General features: G+C 40.7%; 1 protein-coding gene across 24 annotated transcripts in view; it reads right to left on the reverse strand.

Moving 5' to 3' along the window:
- Positions 1–22,244, reverse strand: part of RBFOX1 (RNA binding fox-1 homolog 1) — a 1,119,677-nt gene that overhangs the window by 592,837 nt on the left and 504,596 nt on the right. For 2 of the 24 annotated variants that reach the window (XM_048320453.1, XM_048320448.1), the window contains exon 1: positions 6,464–6,955. The exons of 20 other annotated variants lie outside the window; for them this stretch is intronic. In XM_048320453.1, coding sequence (XP_048176410.1) covers positions 6,464–6,508 — 45 coding nt within the window. In that variant the 5' untranslated portion in view covers positions 6,509–6,955. Of the gene's footprint in view, positions 1–6,463; positions 6,957–22,244 lie in introns of those variants that run through there. 2 more of the 24 variants (XM_048320447.1, XM_048320456.1) reach the window with 2 other exon arrangements.

Raw genomic sequence — 22,244 nt, forward strand, 5'->3', positions numbered from 1 at the left:
CTGCCTATCCCAAAGATATCAGCACCCCTGGGCCCTCTCTTTAAAGCCTCATTTCATTGATAATTCACAGGCTGTTAACACTTTTCACAGCTGAGCTCTCCTCCAACCCGCAGGTTCCAGTTCTAAAGACCAGCCTGAAGTCACTGTGTTCAGAAGGGGTGCAATCAGGGAACCACAGCTACTACAGGAAGCCACGAAAACGTTCTGTTCTTGAGATTAAAATTGGGCAAACAGAACTTCTGCTAAGCTGGTTTACATGGCTGTGCTCAATTTGATTTACCAGTTCTCATAAAATCATAGAAACTTGTTTAAGAGACTGTGACATCTTGAAAATATGATTGGAAGTAAAGAAAATGTATTAAAATACCCAATGCCATTCTTAATAACTCCCTTTAGTAAATTCTACTTCCTGTTATGGCTCAAAGAATGAGCAAGGATAAGAAAAAGGCTGAAGCTTTCCCATCTGAAAGTCAAAATGAAATTAAGTTGCTTCCCACGGCCTCTCTGTTGGTACAAAGTTCAGTCTGCCACGACTGGATTTTTGATTCTGCTGGCACTGGGAAAGCCTCACAACTGGAATGAAATGCCATTTGAAATGAGATCTCGTTCTGAGATGATTTTGCTCCCTGGCACAGCAGTGGTATCCTGCTTTTCCTGGTAACTGTGAAGATTAGTGCAGGATTACAGCCTCAAGTGGTTCTGTCTTAATTGGCAAGGTGGAAAACTAGGACATCCCACCACTGTTCATCACACAGACCTCATCAATCAATACTTGTTTTGAGAATGACAAAAGTATTCCAGTGAAAACATGAGATGATACTCATTTTCATTAGTCTTGCAAAATATTCCAAGAAAAATACAACCTAACAGTTTGAGATTACTCTGTGTCACAGCCAAATATCAAACCTTCCCTGCAAGCACAGGTGACAGCAGATACAGCCTTCTATGAAACACATCTCTTGCTCCTACACACACCACTTGCTGCTATCATGTGTTGAGAAGCTGGGCCATGGAAAGCCAGAGGGCAGAGGTGACCTGCTGTCCCCAGGACTACAGCCCCAAGGACCTGTCCTGTCAGAAAGGCCAAGCAGTTGGAAAAAGGTGAACACTTGACGCTGACATGGAAACATAAAATTCACATGAAACAGTACAGGAGGAAGCCAAGAATGCTCCAATAGGGCCTGGTCTAATTGTCATGTTCTTAGGAGACTTGCTTTGCTGTAGCAGCAGTTCTTCAAAAATACTGAGGCTCATCTTAAATCCACAAAATGATGCTGTTGTTGTTAAGAGCATCAGGTAACAGTGCAAGTTCTCAGTGCCACGTGTGCCTCACACCCCACTTGGCTGTAAGAGGTTTTTCCAGTTAAAGAAGCCATTAGAGCCAGGTTAATTAGCAGTCAGAAACAAGTCCTCATGTAAGCTACAGCTCATTTATCTGGAAAAACGATCAAAGAGCATTCCTGGATTATTATTAGTCATGGAATCAGAAAGGTCAACTTTAACAAGGACAACATTTAAGTTAAAAAAGACATAAATGCCTGTCCAGAGAACAGCACAGCACAAGCAGCATAATTCACACATGCAAAGTGTGGGAGGTTGTTGTCAGCATTTTACACCACACTCCACCATAGGAGCAGTGAACAGATAACCTGTGTTAAAGTTCTGATCAAGTTCATGTTGGTCCTTTTGGCCCATTGGCATCCTAGTGCCAGGATTAACATCTGGTTACATCCCTCCCCTTCTCTTCCCAGCTAAATTTGCAGTAATTACCAGAGAAGAAACCAGCTTAAAATTTCTGAACATCAAATACATAAAAACAGAAGATTTTAAAAAAAAAAAAAGCAAACAACAAAACCAAAATGGATCCTCTGGCCTTCCACATGAAAATTTTGATTGGATTCCTAATCATCATTAGAAAACCTTATATTTAATACATAATAAATACTGATTTAAAAAGATTCTTTTATTAATTTCTAAACATTTAACCAGATTGTTTTTAATTATCTCTACCAAAATGCAGGTAATTAATGAGTAGCTGCTGATCTCTGGGTATCTGAAACAGAGTAAAATAATAGTGTTTCCTTCTCCTGAGAATAATACTTAAATAAAAACTGTAGGTGCAAAAGTAAAAGAGGATTTTCAAGAGTTTCTGGGGTATGGAGGTAAACCTTGTTTTTGTGAACACGTGACACAGAAGAATATTTTGAAGTTTTTATGCCTCAAAAAAAAAAAAAAAATACTGGAAGGCTATTAAGTCCAGGCAGTAAAACTGGGCTCTTTGTCATGTTTAATTGCTTGGATTCATAACCTAGTTTTGCTGAATCTGGACGTTATTGCTGACTCAAGCAGATTCTCAATTTTAATACTTTAGAAAAAGTTTGCGTGTCTCCACGCCTGTGAGACGAAAGCATTTTTTGAAATATTCCTGACCATCAGTGAATTTTCCCTCTGCAGAAACCTCTTTGCTGTGCATGAAATCTGTAATTAACTACAGAACAAAAAAATGTAAAAAAAAAATAGTCTCTGATTGTAACCTGGTGAAGGAAGCCATACTGTGCTTCATTTTCAAAGACAATGGAGGGAAATCACAGCCTCTGCAATTTAGCATGGGTAAGTGACATGAAAAGCACAACAGGCAGGATGAGGACAAACAGAAAGCAGAAATGCCTGCACTCAATTCCAATCCCCCAAAGTAAACACGTTCCCACACTGTCCAAACTCAACTTCAGCTAAGGTAAAAGTACTGAGTGCACAAAGTCACCAAGGACAGCAACTTTGCCACGTTCCTTAACATCTCCACTGGACACCTTAAAAAGAAAATAAAAAGAAAATAGAAAGGAAAAGACTTATTCCTACAGACAGAACTTCACGGCTGACATGATAAATTTAGAAGGAAATGCCACCAGAAGAGAGTTTTGGCAGTGACACATTTATTTCTTTTCACTGTCTGGTATCTCACCCAAATGCAATCCCACAGCATTTGAATTTTAAATAAAACGCATTTGTGATGCACCCTGTTAAAGGACAAGCCTGCATTTCTCTTCCATCTGGTGCCTGTGTACTTATGGCACTTCTTGTGTTCATAAAGGCATCCCTGGGCACAGCCAGAAGCTGAATTCCCTGAATTCCTGGTCTCCTCACACCTCAGTTTAGGAGAACTATTCCTTTGTAACACGTTCCAAGACAACGTTAAAGGCAGATAACTCTCCTAAGCTTATTTTCACCTAGATTGAAAATGTACCTATTCATAGCACAATAATAGGCTTGAAACCTTACCCTCACATAAAGTTAGTACATTTCAAAAGTTATGCTTAGTTCCTAGAAGATGCTATAAATTACCCAGTCTTGAAATATAAAACCCCCTAAACACTGAAAAACTCTCTGAAATAATCGAGGCCCTCTGAAGTCTTTGTTCCCATCTCTAAATCCTAGAAAGGCACTATCCTGTGACACAACCATTCTAACAAAAACTCCCAAAATCCCTATCACTGAAGTTGAGTGAAACCTTGACTTTAGTAACTTGATTTTTACTAAGGAGTTAAAAATAACTCTTTCTTAGCTTGCTTAAATTAAAATATGAAGTAAACTTCAGACGAGATATTTTCTGTAGTTGAAACCCCCTACACATTTTTCCCCAGTTTACTTTTCCACAATTACTGCCACAATAACTTAAAAGCATGAGTCGACCACATTTCTCTCCCTACTCCTCTTTAATTTGTTGCTTCAGTTACCATTTCTAACATATTTATCTTCATAAAATTAATTAAAAATTTAATAGCATTATTTTCCCTTACAAAAGGAAAAACCCAAACTTCCAATATTATTCTCGAGAACATTTTTCTAGACCTTTTCTAGCATTTCAAATACTGCAAAGTTGATCACTTGAAAAATCAATTTACTACTTGTTCCTGGAAAAGTTTTCTGGTTTATGAGCAAAACTGAGATCCTACGTGAAACTTCTATTAAAAACAGAATAAATCTGAACAATTCCATGCTAATGATGCTACTGAAGTAAGTGGTTTGATGTTGGAAAGACTGAACGTAACACTTTGACATTGCTTCATCCATCTATTATTGTTATCATGATCTCAAATATTTACTCATGTAGGAGTAGATAAGAACATAAAGCTCAAACTTTCTAAAACTGTGCCTGGAAAGCAGTCTAATGAACTGTGCTGACAAACCCCGAGGTATCAGGGCATAGGATATTGGGAGACACTGATTAAACAGAACTTCCAGAGCAGGCAACGGGAATGGGAGCCATCGTGTGTTCACAGCATCTCAAAGGCCAAGAAATTAACTGCTTTGGGAAGAAGAACTCCAAAAGGAATAATCAAATCCCTCCTAGATCCATAGGTTTAATGGAAGTGAAGATGAAGATTGACAGACACTACCCAGGCACTCACAGAGAAGCCCCTGTAAAGGATAAAACCCCAAAGTCCACTTTTTTTTTTTCATTAAATGATTCAAATCTGAAAAGCTAATAATTCTACACAGTACTACTGCTCTTGCTGTAGACAAGGGAACACTGTTCATTGAGTAGCAGTTCTGCTCTCTGTTCAACCTTATTTGCATGTTCAAAAAACAGATCGACAACAGGAACATTAAATATCTAAGAAAAAAGCTACCATGTATGGTCAGAATATCAAGACATTCAAACTTTATATGTATCTGTTGCTTTATTCTAGAAATACATATAGAACGAATGTACTGCATGTAAACTGATTTTTCTAAATATTTCATAAGCAAAAAAAATTGCAAACTTTCTATGTAACACTTATATAAATCCTAATTACTTCTGTATTAAGACCAAATTCCTTATCACTACAGAAGTGACAAATACAAAGACTGTTTCCTCATTATCCATCAAAATAAAATACCTGAGATAGAATTTAATGCACAGTCCTGGAAGCAATGTGATTTTAAGGTGTCTGAACTGCAGAGCCCAGCATTCCACTACTAGGCTGTGCCAGAGTCTCCTCCACGTGACAGCAAGTCTTTCAAAAATATTATACCCCTATTAAAAGTATGGAAGAGTTCCTTTTTTTTAAAAGTTAGAGAAATCCACCTTCCCCACTCCCCTCAACATTTTTTGCACACTTTGAAGTGTGTGGGTTTTTTAGAGGAAGAAAATTGCTCAAGTCATTCAACGTATTTAAATTACTTTGCAATTATATCCAGCTGGAAACTGAGAGGCATTTTTAAATCCCAGTCTTTTATACACTGTTCCTGCTTTTTTCAATGCAAATACATAGAAATGGATTGTTTGCCAAAATTACCTGTGTTTAAACTGTATTTATTAACAAAACACTGCTGCTGTTATATCCCATGCATTTTAACAAGTACAGTAATAAAACCTTCAAATACTCATAAATTGTGTTTTCTAAGATCAGTATATTACACTGGTGACAGACAGGGACCCCAAAGTTAAACAGGTGGCCAGGTTGGTCAGGAATCCTGTAACCTGCCTGCTGACAGGCAATAATCCACCTGACAAAACCCCTTCTAATGAGACTCCTGCTCTATTTCATATAAATGCTAATACATACTCTATCCACAGAAAGCCAAGCATCTTTCTGAAGATGAAGTTCACGTAAACTTCAACCAAACACGGAGGGAGGATGTATAATCCCCCCTGCACCTTGTTTTCTACCGGCATCTCGCCAAGGAGCGCTCACACCCAGAGAAACACACTCACACCGCCGGGACGCACGCAGGGCACACAGCGGCAGCACCGCTAAGTTTGTACACCACGCACCTTGGACCAGCCCCCGGAGCATCCCTCTGCCACCGGGCCGGGCATCCTGCCCAGCCGCGGCTGGAGCCCGCTCCGCGTCCGCCCGGTAGCCCCCGCATCCCCAAATCCCCTCACCTGGCCGGCAGCCCCCCTCACCTGGCCGGTGTCCCCAAATCCTCTCACCTGGCCGGCAGCCCCCCTCACCTGGCCGGCATCCCCAAATCCCCTCACCTGGCCGGCGTCCCCGCACCCCCTCACCTGGTCGGCATCCCCAAATCCCCTCACCTGGCCGGTGTCCCCAAATCCCCTCACCTGGCCGGTGTCCCCGCACCCCCTCACCTGGCCGGTGTCCCCAAATCCCCTCACCTGGCCGGCAGCCCCCTCTCGCCGCCGCCTTCACGTGGGGAAGTCCCTTCCGGCCGCTGCCCGGCCCCAGCAGCCCCACATGCCAAGTGGCCCCAGCAGCCCCACATGCCAAGTGGCCCCAGCAGCCCCACATGCCAAGTGGCCCCAGCAGCCCCACATGCCAAGTGGCCCCAGCAGCCCCACATGCCAAGTGGCCCCAGCAGCCCCACATGCCAAGTGGCCCCAGCAGCCCCACATGCCAAGTTGCCTCGGCCCCTCCCGGCGGGCACAGCCGCGGCTCCGGGCGCTCTCCGGCGCGGACATAGGATGGATCCCGCCTTCCCCCGGCCCCAGATCTCTCCGAAGCTGCCGCTGCCTTACCTGAAGGGCATCTCCCACGCCTGCAATCAGCTGCCAAGGTTTCATGGTCGGCGGCGATGCCGCTGCGGCGCCGGGAGGAGCCGGGGGGAGCCGGGGGGTCCCCGCCGGCCCTGCAGCCCCCGGACCCGCGGCACCATCCACCGCCCCCCGCAGCCCGCCCGGGGCACGGCCAGCCCCGGCTGCCGGCTCCCTGTCCCTGTCGCTGGCCCTGCCCCTCTCCCGCAGGCGCCGAGCGGGGAGCGCTGGCAGCGCCGGGCACCCTCCGCACCCGCGGAACTCCGGGCGGAGGGAGGTCCAGGCGCGGAATGGAAGCGCTGCCGATGGCTCCCGCTACACCTGCATTATTCACGATGTCGGTGGGACAGTATTTATGACTTTCAATCTGTTGCGCTCCAGATGCTGCCGCGAGAGGCGAGAGCCCTCGGCTGTCTCTGCCTTCCTCTCCCGGCTGACGGGCTCGGCAGTGCAGGCGCTCGGCGAAGCCGTTTTGTTTTATTTGGAGATAAGAGCAGCTCCACGCCGGCTTAGCTAAAAACCACAGCCTTGTGGGAAAGGAAGGTGGGCACGGGAGAGCAGATTACACTCAATAATTCAGTTATGGAGTGGCTTAATGGATGGACTAAATATTAGCTGCTTATTAAAATATTAGACGTGGTGCTAAAGTTTGTAGGGGTTCGCTATTGGGATCAATCTTATCTGTACAAAATGGTTAACGTTTGGATTAAATGGTGATTAATCTCTTGTGAAATCCTGAATTTCTTTTAGAATAATATTGCAGACAGTCATTTTTACAAGACTGTCTGGAACTGAAACAAAACCTGAAAATCTTGCATAAGAGATGGCAGCAATTAACCCATTTGTGGAGAAGAAAAAAAAAAAGTTTCAGATAAACATTAAAAACTGATGCCTTTCACTACACAAAAGCATTGCTTATGCCCTACCAAATAAGCTGCTATTTCAAAGTACATCTATTTATGCAACTGAAGTTTCAATCTGTAAACAACCACTTGTAGTCTATTGAAAAATTCTACAGATGCTGCTCAGAAGACTTCTCTAATTCTGTAAAATGAATTTTCATACCACACATACACTATTTCTCAAAAAAAAATAAAACCCAAAAGTCTATTAAAACATCTCTCAATATTATCATTATTCTGCAATCAAAAATGAGACTAACAATCTGATCTCTTGGAAAATAACTTATATCAATCACTTCCTTTTTGTAAATACAAATCAAAGAATTTGCGCCCCTTTTTGGCAGAAGAGAAGAGACAGGGTTTAATTATGTTCTGTGAAAACTTAACATATAGGAAATAATATTAGATTCAGACTGTAATTTCAGAAGGTTTTCCTTGTTTGGAAGTTTTTATCATAGCCATGCTCACCTTATTACCCAAAGGGTAAAGAAAACTTTCTACCTAGACAGACTACGGGACCATTAAGGCATCTTAATCATAATAGAGGAAAGTGTATAATTTAAAAAGAGAATGTTGCAAGGGTTGGCCTGAGCACTGGGCCTAATAGCCAGAACATCTCAGAGCTCACACTGCCTCACTGTGTGGTCTTGACCACATTATTCATCACTTCAGTTCTCCCACTCGTAAAATTAGAATAATATGACTTCCAGTGTCTCCCATCTCTGACTTCTCAGGAGGGCTCGAAGGATTAATGACCCTACAGTGCTCTGAGAATGAATAAACACTAACTGCTAAGGCAGAGCTAATGTACTTCAGAGCACTAAAGCACTGAAATTCTAGAGATTCCAATCAAACCACCTTGTGTGTCTAAACACGGGTGAAGTAAAATGCAGGGATTACTAAAATACCATCTTCTACCACTCACAGTCAACAAAATACTATGGGTTGGCTTATTAGTTCTGTTCTTTAAATCTGATTTTTACCATTTATTCCCAGTGTTAAGTTCAGTTCCATTAAAAATGCTACCAGCAGCAATTACCACTGCTAATTTACAAAACCAGGTTGTCCAGGGCAAGGCCATTTAGAGTCAAAGCAGTCAGAAAACATCACCATTACCTCTGACCTGTTGTTTTGAGCCTTTGCAGCACATATGGGCCTCCAATCAGAAGACCTGCAACTCTGGCACATGCTACATGTGGTCCTCAGTGTCGTTCTTCAGAGATCCCCATGCTTTATTCAAGTAACGAAAAAGAGTTTGAACCAACTAATTACCTCATTAGCAAAAAATAAGGGGGGCAGGGGAAGCACTGACAAAGCACACACTGCTGCAGAAAGAGCTGCATCTCTCACAACATTGTGACAACAATCAAAATCAAAATAATGGTCCTAATTCCTATGTCAACTTAAAAAAGAGAATTGTAAATTCATGCTTCAGTCTACACAAATAGCAGCCTTGAATAAAAACCTGTGCACATTACACATTCCTCTTCACCAGTCTCTCTCAGTGGTGGATAACCGTGGTTCTTCCACCTCACAGTTGAACAAGAGACAAAACGTCTGAAACGCTCTAATGGTCAAATGATGCCGGGCTGGTCTTTGAGTCACTGCAGGGAGGTGGCAGAACCTCAGCTGGGATGCCCTTGTTTGACAGCTGGGATACTCCAGCAGCTGTGAGTGCAGCCAGACCCACTGCAGCCACACCAAGACCCAGAGTTAAACGCCCTGTGAAGTGACCTGGGGATGAGCAAACGCTTCAGTGGGGAACCAGAGCAGGGCAGAGCAGGGGCTTGCTGTGGTCCAGCTCCTGAGGATCCTTGCCATGACCTTCTCACACACACATTTCCTACCATGGGCAAGAGACCTCCTGAACCTTTGTCCTTCCCATTACACTTGCAGGGACAAACCTTAAATAACTGAAATATTACTGTGATGGCAGCGGCTGTTGAGGTTTCAGTAATTCCAGATTTCTATCTTTTTTATTGGAGATCTTTAAATAAGTATGTTCAATGTACTTACTGAACAGTACAGATGAGTGCCATCACATTATGTCTCATGGCACATCAAAAGTTCTAAATGAATTTAGTTGTTTATCTTCCCTTATATCTTTTTCTCTTTAAAAAAGGGAGTGTTTTTCTTCTGAATTATCCAGTTGACAAGGAAAATCACAGAGAAGCAGACCAAAGCAACTAACTGTAAAATATGTGCCTTTTAGTGAAGGGTGCAGCTGGAGTTTTTTTTAAACAGATCCAAAGGTGCACGTGTCATACTAGAAAGCTTCCAGCTCAAAGCCTTCAGGGGTAACTGATTTAGTCATAATTTCCTGAACTAAGTTTCTGTGCTGTGGGAACTATTAAAAACCAACATAACCACTGAAGGAAAGTGAATATTGGTAAAATCCACGAGCAGCATCTCCAGCAGAAGGTTATTCTGCACCTGTCCAGTTTGTAAAGTGCTTTTACTACCGGGCAGTGAAATGGGGTTTAACCTTTAATGCACATCCATGTCCAACACACGGGGGTTCTCCATGCCTGATGGATTCCTGCTGGAATGGTTTCTTCCTCCGTGCCATCTAATGAGCAGCACCACACAAGGGAAGCCTAATGAAGCATATTCAGAAGGAAACTTATCATGTGATTTATCACAAACATGCTGCAGTTTTAGATCAAAATGGTTCGGGGTTTCCATGTGCAAGTTTGAGACAGACAACCAACGTGTTAAAAAAATCCAACATCCACCAGGTGTCACAAACCCAACAAAGCAATCAAAGCTCAAAGAAATCTACATCTGAGAATGCATGATGTTAACTGATGCTAAATAGTATCTTTTGGAGAGAATCTAAAGGATAAGGATTTTTAACCTGAACTATCAAAGGAAATACAATCAGAAAACAGAAGTTTTTCCTCTACCAAGCAGATTCTAAAAATATTCTCTAGGGGCTGGATCCTGCAAGCATCCACAATGTTGCTAAGCACACAACGAAACTGATTACAAAAGTACACAAAAATACTTGGGTTTAGCATTAGAGATGCTAAATGTAAGAGCTGTTCCAAAAAAAACAGTGACACAAAATACAAGGTGTTTTCAGAGATCATTTTTCTGTGCGTTCAAAATGTCCATTCTTTTCTTTAGCCAATTGCTTACAAGTAGCCTCCATAAAGAATTTGTAAATGTGATTATACAGATCTGAATTGCTTCATTTTGCATTGTGAGTGATGTTGCCTTTTCCCAAGGAGGTGTATTTGCTACTGATGTCACCAATCTCTCTTGAAGGTTCTAGTTCCGTTTCTGCTGCTCATACAATTAGGGCAGCTCATAAATGAGGTGACTTAAACATTGCAAGTATCCAAAGGTACTTTCACACTCTTACTGCAATACTAAATGCAAAAGTTTGCAGCATATTAAATGAAAATTTTATTGGCTATGTTTTGTCCAAAAAGTCATGTCTAATTTCATTCAGAAACAAGAAATCAAGCACCATCAAAATAGTAGAGGAACATATTTGATTCAACTAAACTAGTACTGATCTAATAAATGTTACTTCAAATATTGCTACAAAAAAAGTTTCTTGCATAAGTGCCATGAAAACTGCCATTAAAATAACCAGTCATGCCTGTATTCACCCCCCTATAAAGAGCAAAAAGGCATATTCCACACGATAGTGATTTTTTGCACAGCCACTGCTCCTTGGCGGTAATGTTCAAAAAAGAATTACTTATCCAAAGCCCTAAAATAAAGCAAAGTTTCTGAAGACTCATCAAATCAAGGAAAAAAATCTGTATCTCATTTTTGTCAAGTGTAAGGAAAGCAGCAGACACCATTTACCAGCAGCATTCACTTTAAAGACTGTTGACTTTTTTTGAGCTTGTTGCAAAGTTTAACGTTAAACATAAGGTAACAACACATCTACCAACATGAAGAAGAAACAGGTCTCTGAAAAGTCTTGAAGCAAAATAATTCCTTCTGTGCTTGTACATATTCACAGCCCTGTTGAAATGCTAAAGCAGTCACAGGAATTTGCATTCCTGAGGCAGACAGCATTTCCACAGGAACAAGGATTACTAGTTAAGGCTGCAACATGGACATTAACAGTTCCCTATATATGTCCTTCAGAGGCAATCTTGATCTGCTTTTAGATGTTCTTCCCAAACAAACTACAATTTTTCGTTTAGTAATTAGAATACTCAACTTTTTACTGTGTTGTGAGTTCAAAATGTCTTCCAATTCTGCAATCTACTTTTCCTTCTCACAGTATTAATGCAAATCGTTTCCTCAATAACACTGCAAAAGGTTAATTTGTCTACAGAGCCCCATGACCAGGAAAACACAGATGTGACAGTGCTTACCACACCAGCATGAGAAAATGTCATAACATGATGGAAAATACCTAAAACATCTGGAAGTGCACTTGCTTCCCCTTGGACATCAAATTGTGCAAGGTAATACCTTCAAATGATACCGTGCAGCCTACACCACAGGACAGGGCCCTGAATGCTGCTCAGAACACCAAGTAAAGTCAATACAAAACATTTCCCAGTCCCAGGATCACAGCTGGAAGTCACTGAGGGAGCACTGAGGCCTCCCCCAGCCATCCTTAGAGGCACACACCCCCAGAGGAGTCTGAATTTAGACTTTTCACTCTGCCCGTGCCCCCTAAGTAAAGCAGAGCAAGCACAATCCCCTGTGACCCAGTGAGTCTGACATGTGCCTGCACCTACAGGCAGTGAGCTGAGCAAAGAAAATAGAATGACAGAGTTTAGAGGCTTCTAGAGGATTTTTGGCCCTTTAAGTAGACAGAGAAATACTCCTGTGCAACACTGTGAGATGGATGGAGGTAGAATTCTGTTGAGAAAATGGGTAACTGCCATTTTGTTCTTAGTTAATGACAAATCTTTATTTTGCAGCTGTATTTATTTTTACTCAACCTATTTTCATCTGCAGTTGCTCTCCAGATTGCAGAACACACCAATGAGACTTTTGTCACTAGCTTTAGAGGCATGATGTTTACTTCCTACTAAAATGAATGCAAAGATTTAAATATCTTTATAAATACAGGATATAAAGCACTGTAGAGATTGTTACTCGACAGACTTTAAACATATTTTCATCACTTAATAAAACACAACCACACAAATGCCACCACATTCTGCACTATCAGGTAGAAGGCAGAGGTTGGGACCACCTCCAGCTCAGTTATTGGGGACCTTCTCTCCTTTAAAGTCCTGTTGGCACAGAGAATGTCACAGCTTGTGGATGCAAGCAGCCACTTGCTCCTGCTCATCTGTGGCACAACAGAGCTGACTAATTAATTTTTTAAAGTATTCAAGATGTGACACATATATGGGATCGAATACAGATTAGCATTACAATAATCACAAAGCTTTTGTAGCCTCAAATTTGTCTTCTTGCAGCAAAGTTTCCTTTAATGTGCAAATGAACGATGTCACTACGTATCTGGAAATAAACAGGCTCATTATGATCGTGGCTTGTCACAAACACAGGCATTCAGGGTTATATTAACAGCACACAGTAGGCTGGCAGAGAAATAGAAGATCCATGCCCAACTGGCGGGTGCCACATCCTGACCCACCCCACCACTGGCATCCTGGAGTGGTGTTGGGAAAATGCCCTTCCCCCCAAATGTTTCTGGATTTGTTTTCATGAGTTGCAAGGGCTTTTTTGGCCTAGGGATAAAGACAGAATATGTTTGCCAAACTGAGTCATAAGAGAGCAAAAGGGACATGAAATTGTCTGAAACTTCAAACCCAGCAAAAGCTGAGAGAGAGGTTCAGAGGAGAGATGGCCCACACAACAGAATGCAAAGGGAAGGGGGAGATAGGGAACTGAGCTAGCTGAAGTGTTCAAAACCCACCTAAAGGGGGACATAATGATTGGGTTTTTTCCTCTTTTTTTAAATTTAATTTAATTTTTTTACTTTTTTTTGGTTTTGAGATTAACTAAATCAGTGAGTCTGGAGTCACCTCACACATCACAGGTCCCACTTAACACACAACAAAAGGACCAGCATGTACTTCAGGAAGAAATCCTGTATTGTGAGGGTGATGAGGCCCTGGCACAGGTTCCCATAGAAGCTGTGGCTGCCCCTGGATCCCTGAAAGTGTCCAAGGCCAGGTTGGACGGGGCGTGGAGCAACCTGGGATAGTGGAAGGTGTCCCCGCCTGTGGCAGGGGGTGGGACTGGGTGGGCTTGAAGGTCCCTTCCAACCCAAACCATTCTGGGATTCATGTGCTGTGACAAAAAGGGCTGCTCCTGGTAGCTGTTGGTAAACAAGAACATTCCTAATAGGATCCTCAGTGCCAGGGCAGTTAATTATAGGGTTTGCTTTACAGTGAGATGCAAAACACAGTGCAAAAATAGACGGTCCTTCAGAAGGATTTAGGGAGACCAATGCTAAGTTTGTCATCCATCAAGGAATGCAGACAGCATATTTTATATCAACATCCACGTAAGACGTTTCCAAAAATAATGAGTGCACAATATTTTAAAAACAAATTTCACACATTTTTCGGACAAAATGTTGGGGACTCGTGGTGTTAATTTTAGCAGTTTCAATTGGATTTGGTACGGTTGGAAATGCAAGGGGAAATCTGCAGTAATCAGGATGTGACACTCATTAACACTTTCACAAAATACCCACTGGATTTGCATAAACTCTGCAAAGATTCATTGGTGAATCTTTAATATGAGATTTCCCTTGGTTTTACTCCACATTCAGTTCCATTTTCCCTCCCTCTCTCCTCCCCCCTGCCAGTGAGAACTGCTGTAAACAGTTCATAACAACGCATAATAAAATGTACTGAAAAACTAAAATATACTTGTAATTACCCAAAAGCCTATATAATTGCATATATAATTTCATAAACTGCAAATATTTTTCAAGAAATTATTCTGTAAGGGAGAGAAATACTAATTGGATACAAAGGTTTGATAGAGTGGCACTCCAAGTCACTTAATAAATCTGGAGATGCACAGGCAAGTTCTTTAATGACCTGTGTATAAAACCCATCCATGGCCCAGCTTGCAGACAGCACAGTGTTTGCATGCAAAGTAGCATGAAAAGATTCTAGAAAATGGATAAACCACTAAGGCAGCAAAAGCTTTCTGCTTCTGACACAAAAATTTTAAGTAAATGCCACTATTAAGGGAGACAATTCTTGCTACTTCCAATATCATAAACGTGGCAAGAAATTAAAATTAAAAAAACCCAAAACCTGGGTCATTTAAGTCTTTTTTGAGAAAGACATCCTTCTCAAGAGTCAATACGTACCATGAGTTTTTAGCTGAATTATCCAGGACCTATTGGACTACCCTGACTACATCAACGTGGGCTATTACAGCAGACAGTCTAATATATAATGGGAAGTTCACTATGAAAAAAAGATTATTTTCTCTTTTGAACTATTAAAAAAAAGCATTAACAGCTTTAAAAATTCTCATGGAAGCTCATTCTGCTGACAAAAATGCTTTTTGTTTACATTTTGATTTTAAACAGAAGTCTTCTACAATGGTTACGAGTTGAGCATTAATAGGATAAATTTAAGTAAATTTAGTATAATATTCAGAATAAAATTTTAAATTCAATTCAGTTCTTCTCCCTGTCCTAAATTCCTGCAAACAGACATAAATGACATTTAATTTCTGGTGTGCTATACTCCAACCCAACCATTTCTGTTAGAGCCTAAGCTTTGAAATGATTTGAACTATGTCCCTGTAACTGAACGGCTGTACCAGACAATAGATTATTTCACTTGCTTGCATTTTGAGCAAATTTATTGACTGAGAGTCTTATTTCAATGCTCCTACTCAACACATCATTATCTCTGATATCCCACAAGCACGTGAAAGAATTTTCTAAAAGAAAATACAACCTAAGTGTGAGGGCCAGGATGAGTTCCTGTATTTTATTTCTGGTTAAACTCTCAGGCTCAGATCACCTTTATGTCTTGTTCACTACTGAGTAATGGAAGCAGGCTGGGGAGAAAAATGAATATAAGTGGTTTTATTTGTCTTGTGGAATATTTTTAAAGATAAATTAGAACATCAGAACTTGGATATTTTTTTTTTCCCCTGCTGAACAACTGTGAATTGTGCTGAGGTCACCTGAAGAGTAAATACTCTGAGCACTTTTCATTTGGGTTTGTATTAAAAAAAAAAGTGATCTCAAAGTGGAACAAATTTTTTTATTACAGTTTAGTAAGCAGAATTCTCATTCCAATTCTTTAAGACTCCCAGAGCACAACTGATCACAAACCAACAGCAGATCTTGGTAAGTAAAGCTCAAAAATTTTTCTCGAACTCAGAATTACCCATTTCCGAGGCTTACTCATCACAAGACTATTTGTACATGTAAAAAAGCACGAAACTTGTGAGATAATTTCAATAGTCACAATAGCAACAACATCCTCTGTGCCATTCCTCAAAGAATTCTCCTTGTTGGATGTACAACTGACTGTCAAAGACAGCAAAGAACTCTGCATTCCCTGCTTTAAGACTGCAAGGGTTCCACCCAAAACTGTAGAGCAAGAAAATGATTAAATCAAAAAATAAATAAATCAAAAAGGCATTGCAGGCTTTCAGAGTGTACTAATGACATGTGAACTCCCTGACCCTGTGACTGAAGTGGTGGTTATTATCAGACAACCACTGTGAAAATAAGCTGTTAGAAAATAAGAAGTCTTTACTTTTATTTCACTAATTCAAATGGCAGAATAATGACTCTTTTGAACTTGATTTCTCAAAGCTGCCATGTATTTTTCACTAGAGGCAAGGAAAACAGGTTCATCAGATATTTCACTTCTCATTTCTCTGTCTCAGTGGCAGGAATCTCAGATCGAAACACGTGCATGCCACACTGTCCCTTACAAGACAGTGAAGTAAAACTTAGCCAGCCCCTTTCTGCCCTGCATGGGTCAGGGATGGTAGGGTGAGAAACAAATTCCAGGATGGAAAACCAGGAAAAGGAAGAGGACACTGAATTCTGCTGCTTCACAATTCCCTGTGCCTGGCTATAGTGGACATTTTTGTGGCTCAAAGGGATGGGGTGCACAGAAACTCAGGAATAACTGAAGAATGGATAAAACACATTTCTATGACTATAAGGTGATTTTTTTTTTTTGGCACTCATACCTGGTTGTCTGCAGCAATTGCATCTATACAGAACTTGGAAACTGGGTGACAGAAATTTGGCCCTGAGGAATCTGTATCAGGATGAATTTCTTAAAACACAGGCAATATGGGAAAACAGAGCAAATATTTTGAGGGCTGACAGACTCTCCTGGATGCAAAGCTGGCACACGTGGCAGGAGGCTGGGCAGATGTGTGTTGGCAGGCAGCTGGAGCTCAGTGCTCAGCCAGCTGCCAGCATCCTCCCAGGACTGATGCTCAAGGCACACAAAGGTGTGACTGTAGCAGAAATGTAAACTCGGATTTCTCAGGGACAGTTTGGGCCATCGAGGCCACGAGCCCTTCTGCCCACTCTCAGTGGCAGAAAATGAAAGCTCATTATTTATGCACTGAGAGCTCTTCAGCCTGATCCTGGGATAAAGATACAAGTCCAACACAGCACACGGAGCTAGAGGTGGCACTAAAGGAAACCCAAGATTCCAAATAAGGAAACAGTGAATTCCACTTTCACCATAATATTATGCCCACATCCCTGCTCCAGACACCAACTCCCACCAAACTTCCAGAGAGATCAGGCTTCTTGTTAAAAGCACACAAAAAGTCAGCACTACTATTTCATTCTAGTATCAGTGGCTGTCTCCTTCTGATTTTAGAATTATTGTTCCTACCAAATGCCACCACTCCTGGTATGTTCTGAGGTTCATATAATTTCATGGCCTTTGCTCCCCTTTCTTCTCTTTAGGAAAACCCTCCTTCCCCCCATTCAGAAGATAAACTAAAAGGCTCTAAACCACTATTAAGTGTTAATTTTACCTGGAAAACAAAGTGGCATTCACACTCTGCACAACACATAAGGAAAAGAGTGAAAATTCAGGACACGAGTCAGGGCAACATATTCCACATTGACTTCAACTGAAAAAAGTTAATTTGTGGATATAAAATTTTGAATGAAAATTACAGTAATAATAAAACTGCAAGCCAACTTTTTACTGCATTGCAATAAAATACTACTCAAAACTTCAGTATGTCCTATCTCATTCTAACAGAAAGTTCAAAAGAAAGAACAAAAAGATTTAGGAGGTTATCCTTTTAGATATATATATTTGCGAAACATATTTTTTTATATTTCTAGATATAAAAATCACATAAATGTTCCCAGACTAATACATTTACTGAGACTTTAAAAAACAAATACAGTTCACCATTATTCCATCAATGAGAGAACCCAAGAAAAACAAGTGATCCAAATTACCCCACAAGCCCCAGTGATGCTCCCCTGAACATCTGCTGTACTGAATAAACATTATATAGATATTTTTTTTTTTTTTATGCACATACATTTAATATCCTTAACAGACAAGCAAGTGCAGCACAACTTGATTGTGATTATTTGGAAAATAGAAAAGCACCAGAGATGTTTTTGAATTACAATGCCAGAAGCAATGGGCAGGCAGTAACATTTTGAAGAGAAGTTGTCCAGAGTGGTTGTTTACGACAGGCTGGAGGGCTCTGACTGCCAGGCCTTTGACAGTGAAGTGCCATCACCTTTTAATAAGATGGGAAGAGTAAGGCTTAATTTACTAAAGAAGTTTTCCTGTATTCTTGTGAATTCTCACACATCATTAAGTCTTTTTTATATTATTCTAAGAACTGTGGGGTTTGGGTGATTTCACTAACTGAAGTCAGAATAGGATGACTTTTGGAACATGACACCACTTAAAGATTCTCTTATTTTTATTAACATGCACACCTAGAGAAGTGAGTGACCATCACATCACCTCTGCTCTAGCAGTTTTATTGTTTCATTCCAACTTCACACAGTGGCTTCAGCTGCTCCTCATGACACAAATGCCTTCCAAGTGTCACACCTACTCTGCAGATTTCTCAACATATCCCTTCTAAGATTTTTAAATGGCTGCTTCATCTACACCCTTAAAACCTAGTATTTCAAGAGAACATAATATTCCATATTTGCGTTTGTTTACATTTTTATAACTACATATCGCCCCAAGCAAATAAACTGTGTTTTCTAACTGGTGGAGTTATGCAGTATTTATTGAAATTGTAGAATTCATGCTGTTACTATGAGAGCATAAAACAACAAATGTAAAATTAAAACTCATCATTACCTTGAAATCCGGCATGAAACCTGAAACTAAATTAAATCTTATCTAAATGCCAAAATCAAGGAGAAGAAAAACACCACCAAAGGGAAAACTAGATTCTCTTTCCTATTTCCTATTCAATTTGTTTGCATTTTTACAAACAGAAGACTGAAAAAAGGTATCTGAACAGTCATAGCTGAATCACCTAGAACAGTGAGGGGCTGGCATGTGGATGAAGACAAACATCTTTCCATCAAAGACTTTGAAAAGAGTCTAAATCTACTCCAAATCCAGACTTGGTGAGCTGTGAGAATACAGCAGGATTTAATTCTCTGGATGAGTCTTATACCATACACTGATCAAGACTAATAAAATTACACAAGATGGGATAACTTTTACCATATCCAAGGCAATATGAAATCATTTGCCTGGGCACAACTCAATAACAACTGGACTACTCCCCACCCACCTGCACACAGAGGCAGAAATGCAGACAGCTACAACTGCAAGCAGATTTTAGGAATTCTGTGAAAACATTCATTGAAACAAGAGGAAAAGTTTCCACAGCTTTTCAGTCGTGAACTTGACAAGAGAAGTTCAATGAAGAATCAGACCAAATTATTTTTATTGCAAAATGGGACAGGATGCCATTTGATTCAAATCTGATGCTCCAGTTATTTGGTCATTAGAACAATGATTCACCATTCCAGGCATCTTTATCCACTGTTCTTCTGGGCCCATATCAGAGAAGCCAATCTACCAGGTAGCAATACCACAGCACCAGAAATCAAATTTTCCCAGGAAAGACATTTTTATTTGTGCCAATTCTAGTATATAAATCTTCAAATAATAGTAAGGTCAATAAATTTAATGCAGGTGGAAATTACTTCAGATAGGCAAAAATGGCAGGCCTTCAATGCAGAATGACTGTCAGGCCAAGGAAAGGAGAGGAAAATTGGAATAACAGCCAAAGTCACAGTGTAAATCACCACTGAACTATCTGAGAACTCTGCATGATACCACCAGAGAAGGCTGTTGGGCTGGAAAGAAGAGAGTTGGAAAACAATTGCCTGACAACTGCAGAACACAGACTGGAGTACAAAGACTTGAACAGACTTAAGGAAATAAGAATGGAGATATGAAGGCCAAATACAAGCGCACTGACTAAGCCAGAAACCAGTCATAGTACCAGAAGTACCATCACAGGTCAGGAGCAGGCAAACGCTGCTCCCTGTTGTGGAATCCCAGAAGATGATGAATGTCCCAGACACTGAAAGCTGGGTGCCTGAGGGGCCAACCAAGGGTTGGTGGCAATAAGAGACAAGGACTGTTGGTAATAACAAGATGAGGAGTAAGATCATCTCTCGTGATCTGAGATAGGCTGTCAAAATAACAAAGTCCTCTTTCTGCCCGCACCATTAAAAATCAGTCTTGAAAAAAAGCTTCTACAGAATATGGGCTCTCCTTAAACATGTCAGAAATGAAATGTGTGTGGTCAAACCTGTGAGCTGTTGCCTGCAGACACAGTCCTGCACTTCAGCAGAGCCCTTCTGCTGAAGGTCTTACTGCAGGTCCTTCAGTTAAGTGAAATATAAATTGGTAACTGTTGTTGATACTAATTTCTTAGACACTTATAACTAAATTATCCACTAGAGAGCACAGCAACATTTTCAAACACATTCTGCTTATGCCTGCAAGTGCCAAGTGAGGTCCTTGTGATGCTCAAAGTCACTCTCTACACAAGAAATATGCTAAACAATCTGCCATGCACAGCAGAGATAAGGAATGGACTCAATACAAGGCTTGAACGAGAAAAGGTCAACAGACCATGAACTTTTAATGAACAAATTTCAGCTGCTCCCAGCCTTGTGTGCAGTTCTTGGACATTACAGATGAAATAACTTCTTTTGCATTATACAATTTTTTTTGTGTATAAATATATAACAACATACAACAGAAAAAGAAAATACATTCTTCCTTCCTGCAGTAGAAAGCCTGAGCAGCCCTGCTCATCAGCATTCTGGGCAAGAGCTGCTCTGCTTCCTGTTGTCCAATATATTCTGGTGATGTCATGACATTTTTACTTTCCATTAAAGAAAACCCTTCATCATTTACTATTTCCCATTTTAATGAGCATCCTGAAAATTCATCTATCATTTAAAAACGTAAATAAAATATTCTGCAGTTTTGCTGTGTTTTACAGTTGCTGAGAACAAAGAGTATCATCCATATAAAGTACTCTGAAATTTCTGCTTTAAAATATTGTTTAAAACTGCTGTATTCCCACAGGCCTTCATCAATACATTGACAAGGGTGTCCACAGCATGTAGAAACCTGAATTGTACGTCTCAGAGCCACAGGGAGACAAATCAACGCAACCAGAGATCTTTGCTAAATATGTTTTTCTTCCTTTTCCCACAAACCATTTGAGTCAATCATTGCTGCAAAAAGATTAATAGCATAGGGCATCTTGTATTCCCAGAAAAACATAGAACTCGGCATATCTAGTCAAATAGGTTCAGAAGGAGATAGATTCAGACACTGAAAAAAAAAGTCATTGGAAGTATTTAAGTCTGAAATAAGACATATGTAAGAGGAATCTTGTCCTAAACAGCATCAGTTACTGATTTATAATCTGGAGAAGAGGGGGTTTATAGACATTTCTCATTTATGTTGACATCCCCATGAATATAAATGGAATTATAAAGCTGACAACTACTACAGAATGAAAAGAGAAGTGCTAGGAAAACATTCACTGTCCATGGGAACTGCAAGCAGCACAGTCAGCTGTGAGGATGGCGAAGCACTTGACAACAATTGCTGCAAACAAAGAGGAACAAATAGCAAGGTGGAGAAAATCCAAGTCAGCAAAAAGGGATGAACACAAACCAGAGCAAAGGCTCTCCATGAGTATGTATAAAGGCTAACATGGATTTCCACAGCTCAGGTTAACAGGGCATTGAAATGTCACAGAATACAGATGATGTGAGTGCTACTAAATGCAATCTGTTCACAGAATCATAGAATGGTTTGTGTCGAAAGGGACCTTTAAAGGTTATTATTCAGTTCCACCTCCTGCCATGGGCAGGGACCCCTTCCACTGTCCCAGGCTGCTCCAAGCCCTGTCCAGCCTGGCCTTGAACACTTCCAGGGATGGGGCAGACCCAGCTTCCCTGGGCACCCTGTGCCAGGGCCTCACCACCCTCACAGGGAAGAATTTCTTCCTAATTTCTAATTGAAGCTTCCTTCAGTTTACAGCCATTCACCTTTGTCCCATCATGTTCCCATGAAAAGTCCCTGTCCAAGCACTCAATGCCATTTCTTTGGGTTTACTACAGTCTGGTTTTCATTTTCTTCAATCCTATCAGTTTAAAATCACCATCAGTGTATTTTTCATAATAGGCATAGTTGTATGCTTATACAGTTGGGGAAAAACAAACACACAAACCAACCACCAAAAAAACCACATAAAAACAGAAAGAAGAAATATGAATTATCAGGTTTTCTCAGTATAATCTACCATTATGGATAACTCCTGGCACAAGTGAGGTAACCAGTTTACCAAATCCTCCTCGACACTGAGAAATGCATTTTAATATTGATTGACCTGATGTCCTC

This window comes from Corvus hawaiiensis, chromosome 16, assembly GCF_020740725.1.
Source record: "Corvus hawaiiensis isolate bCorHaw1 chromosome 16, bCorHaw1.pri.cur, whole genome shotgun sequence".
NCBI lineage: Eukaryota > Metazoa > Chordata > Aves > Passeriformes > Corvidae > Corvus > Corvus hawaiiensis.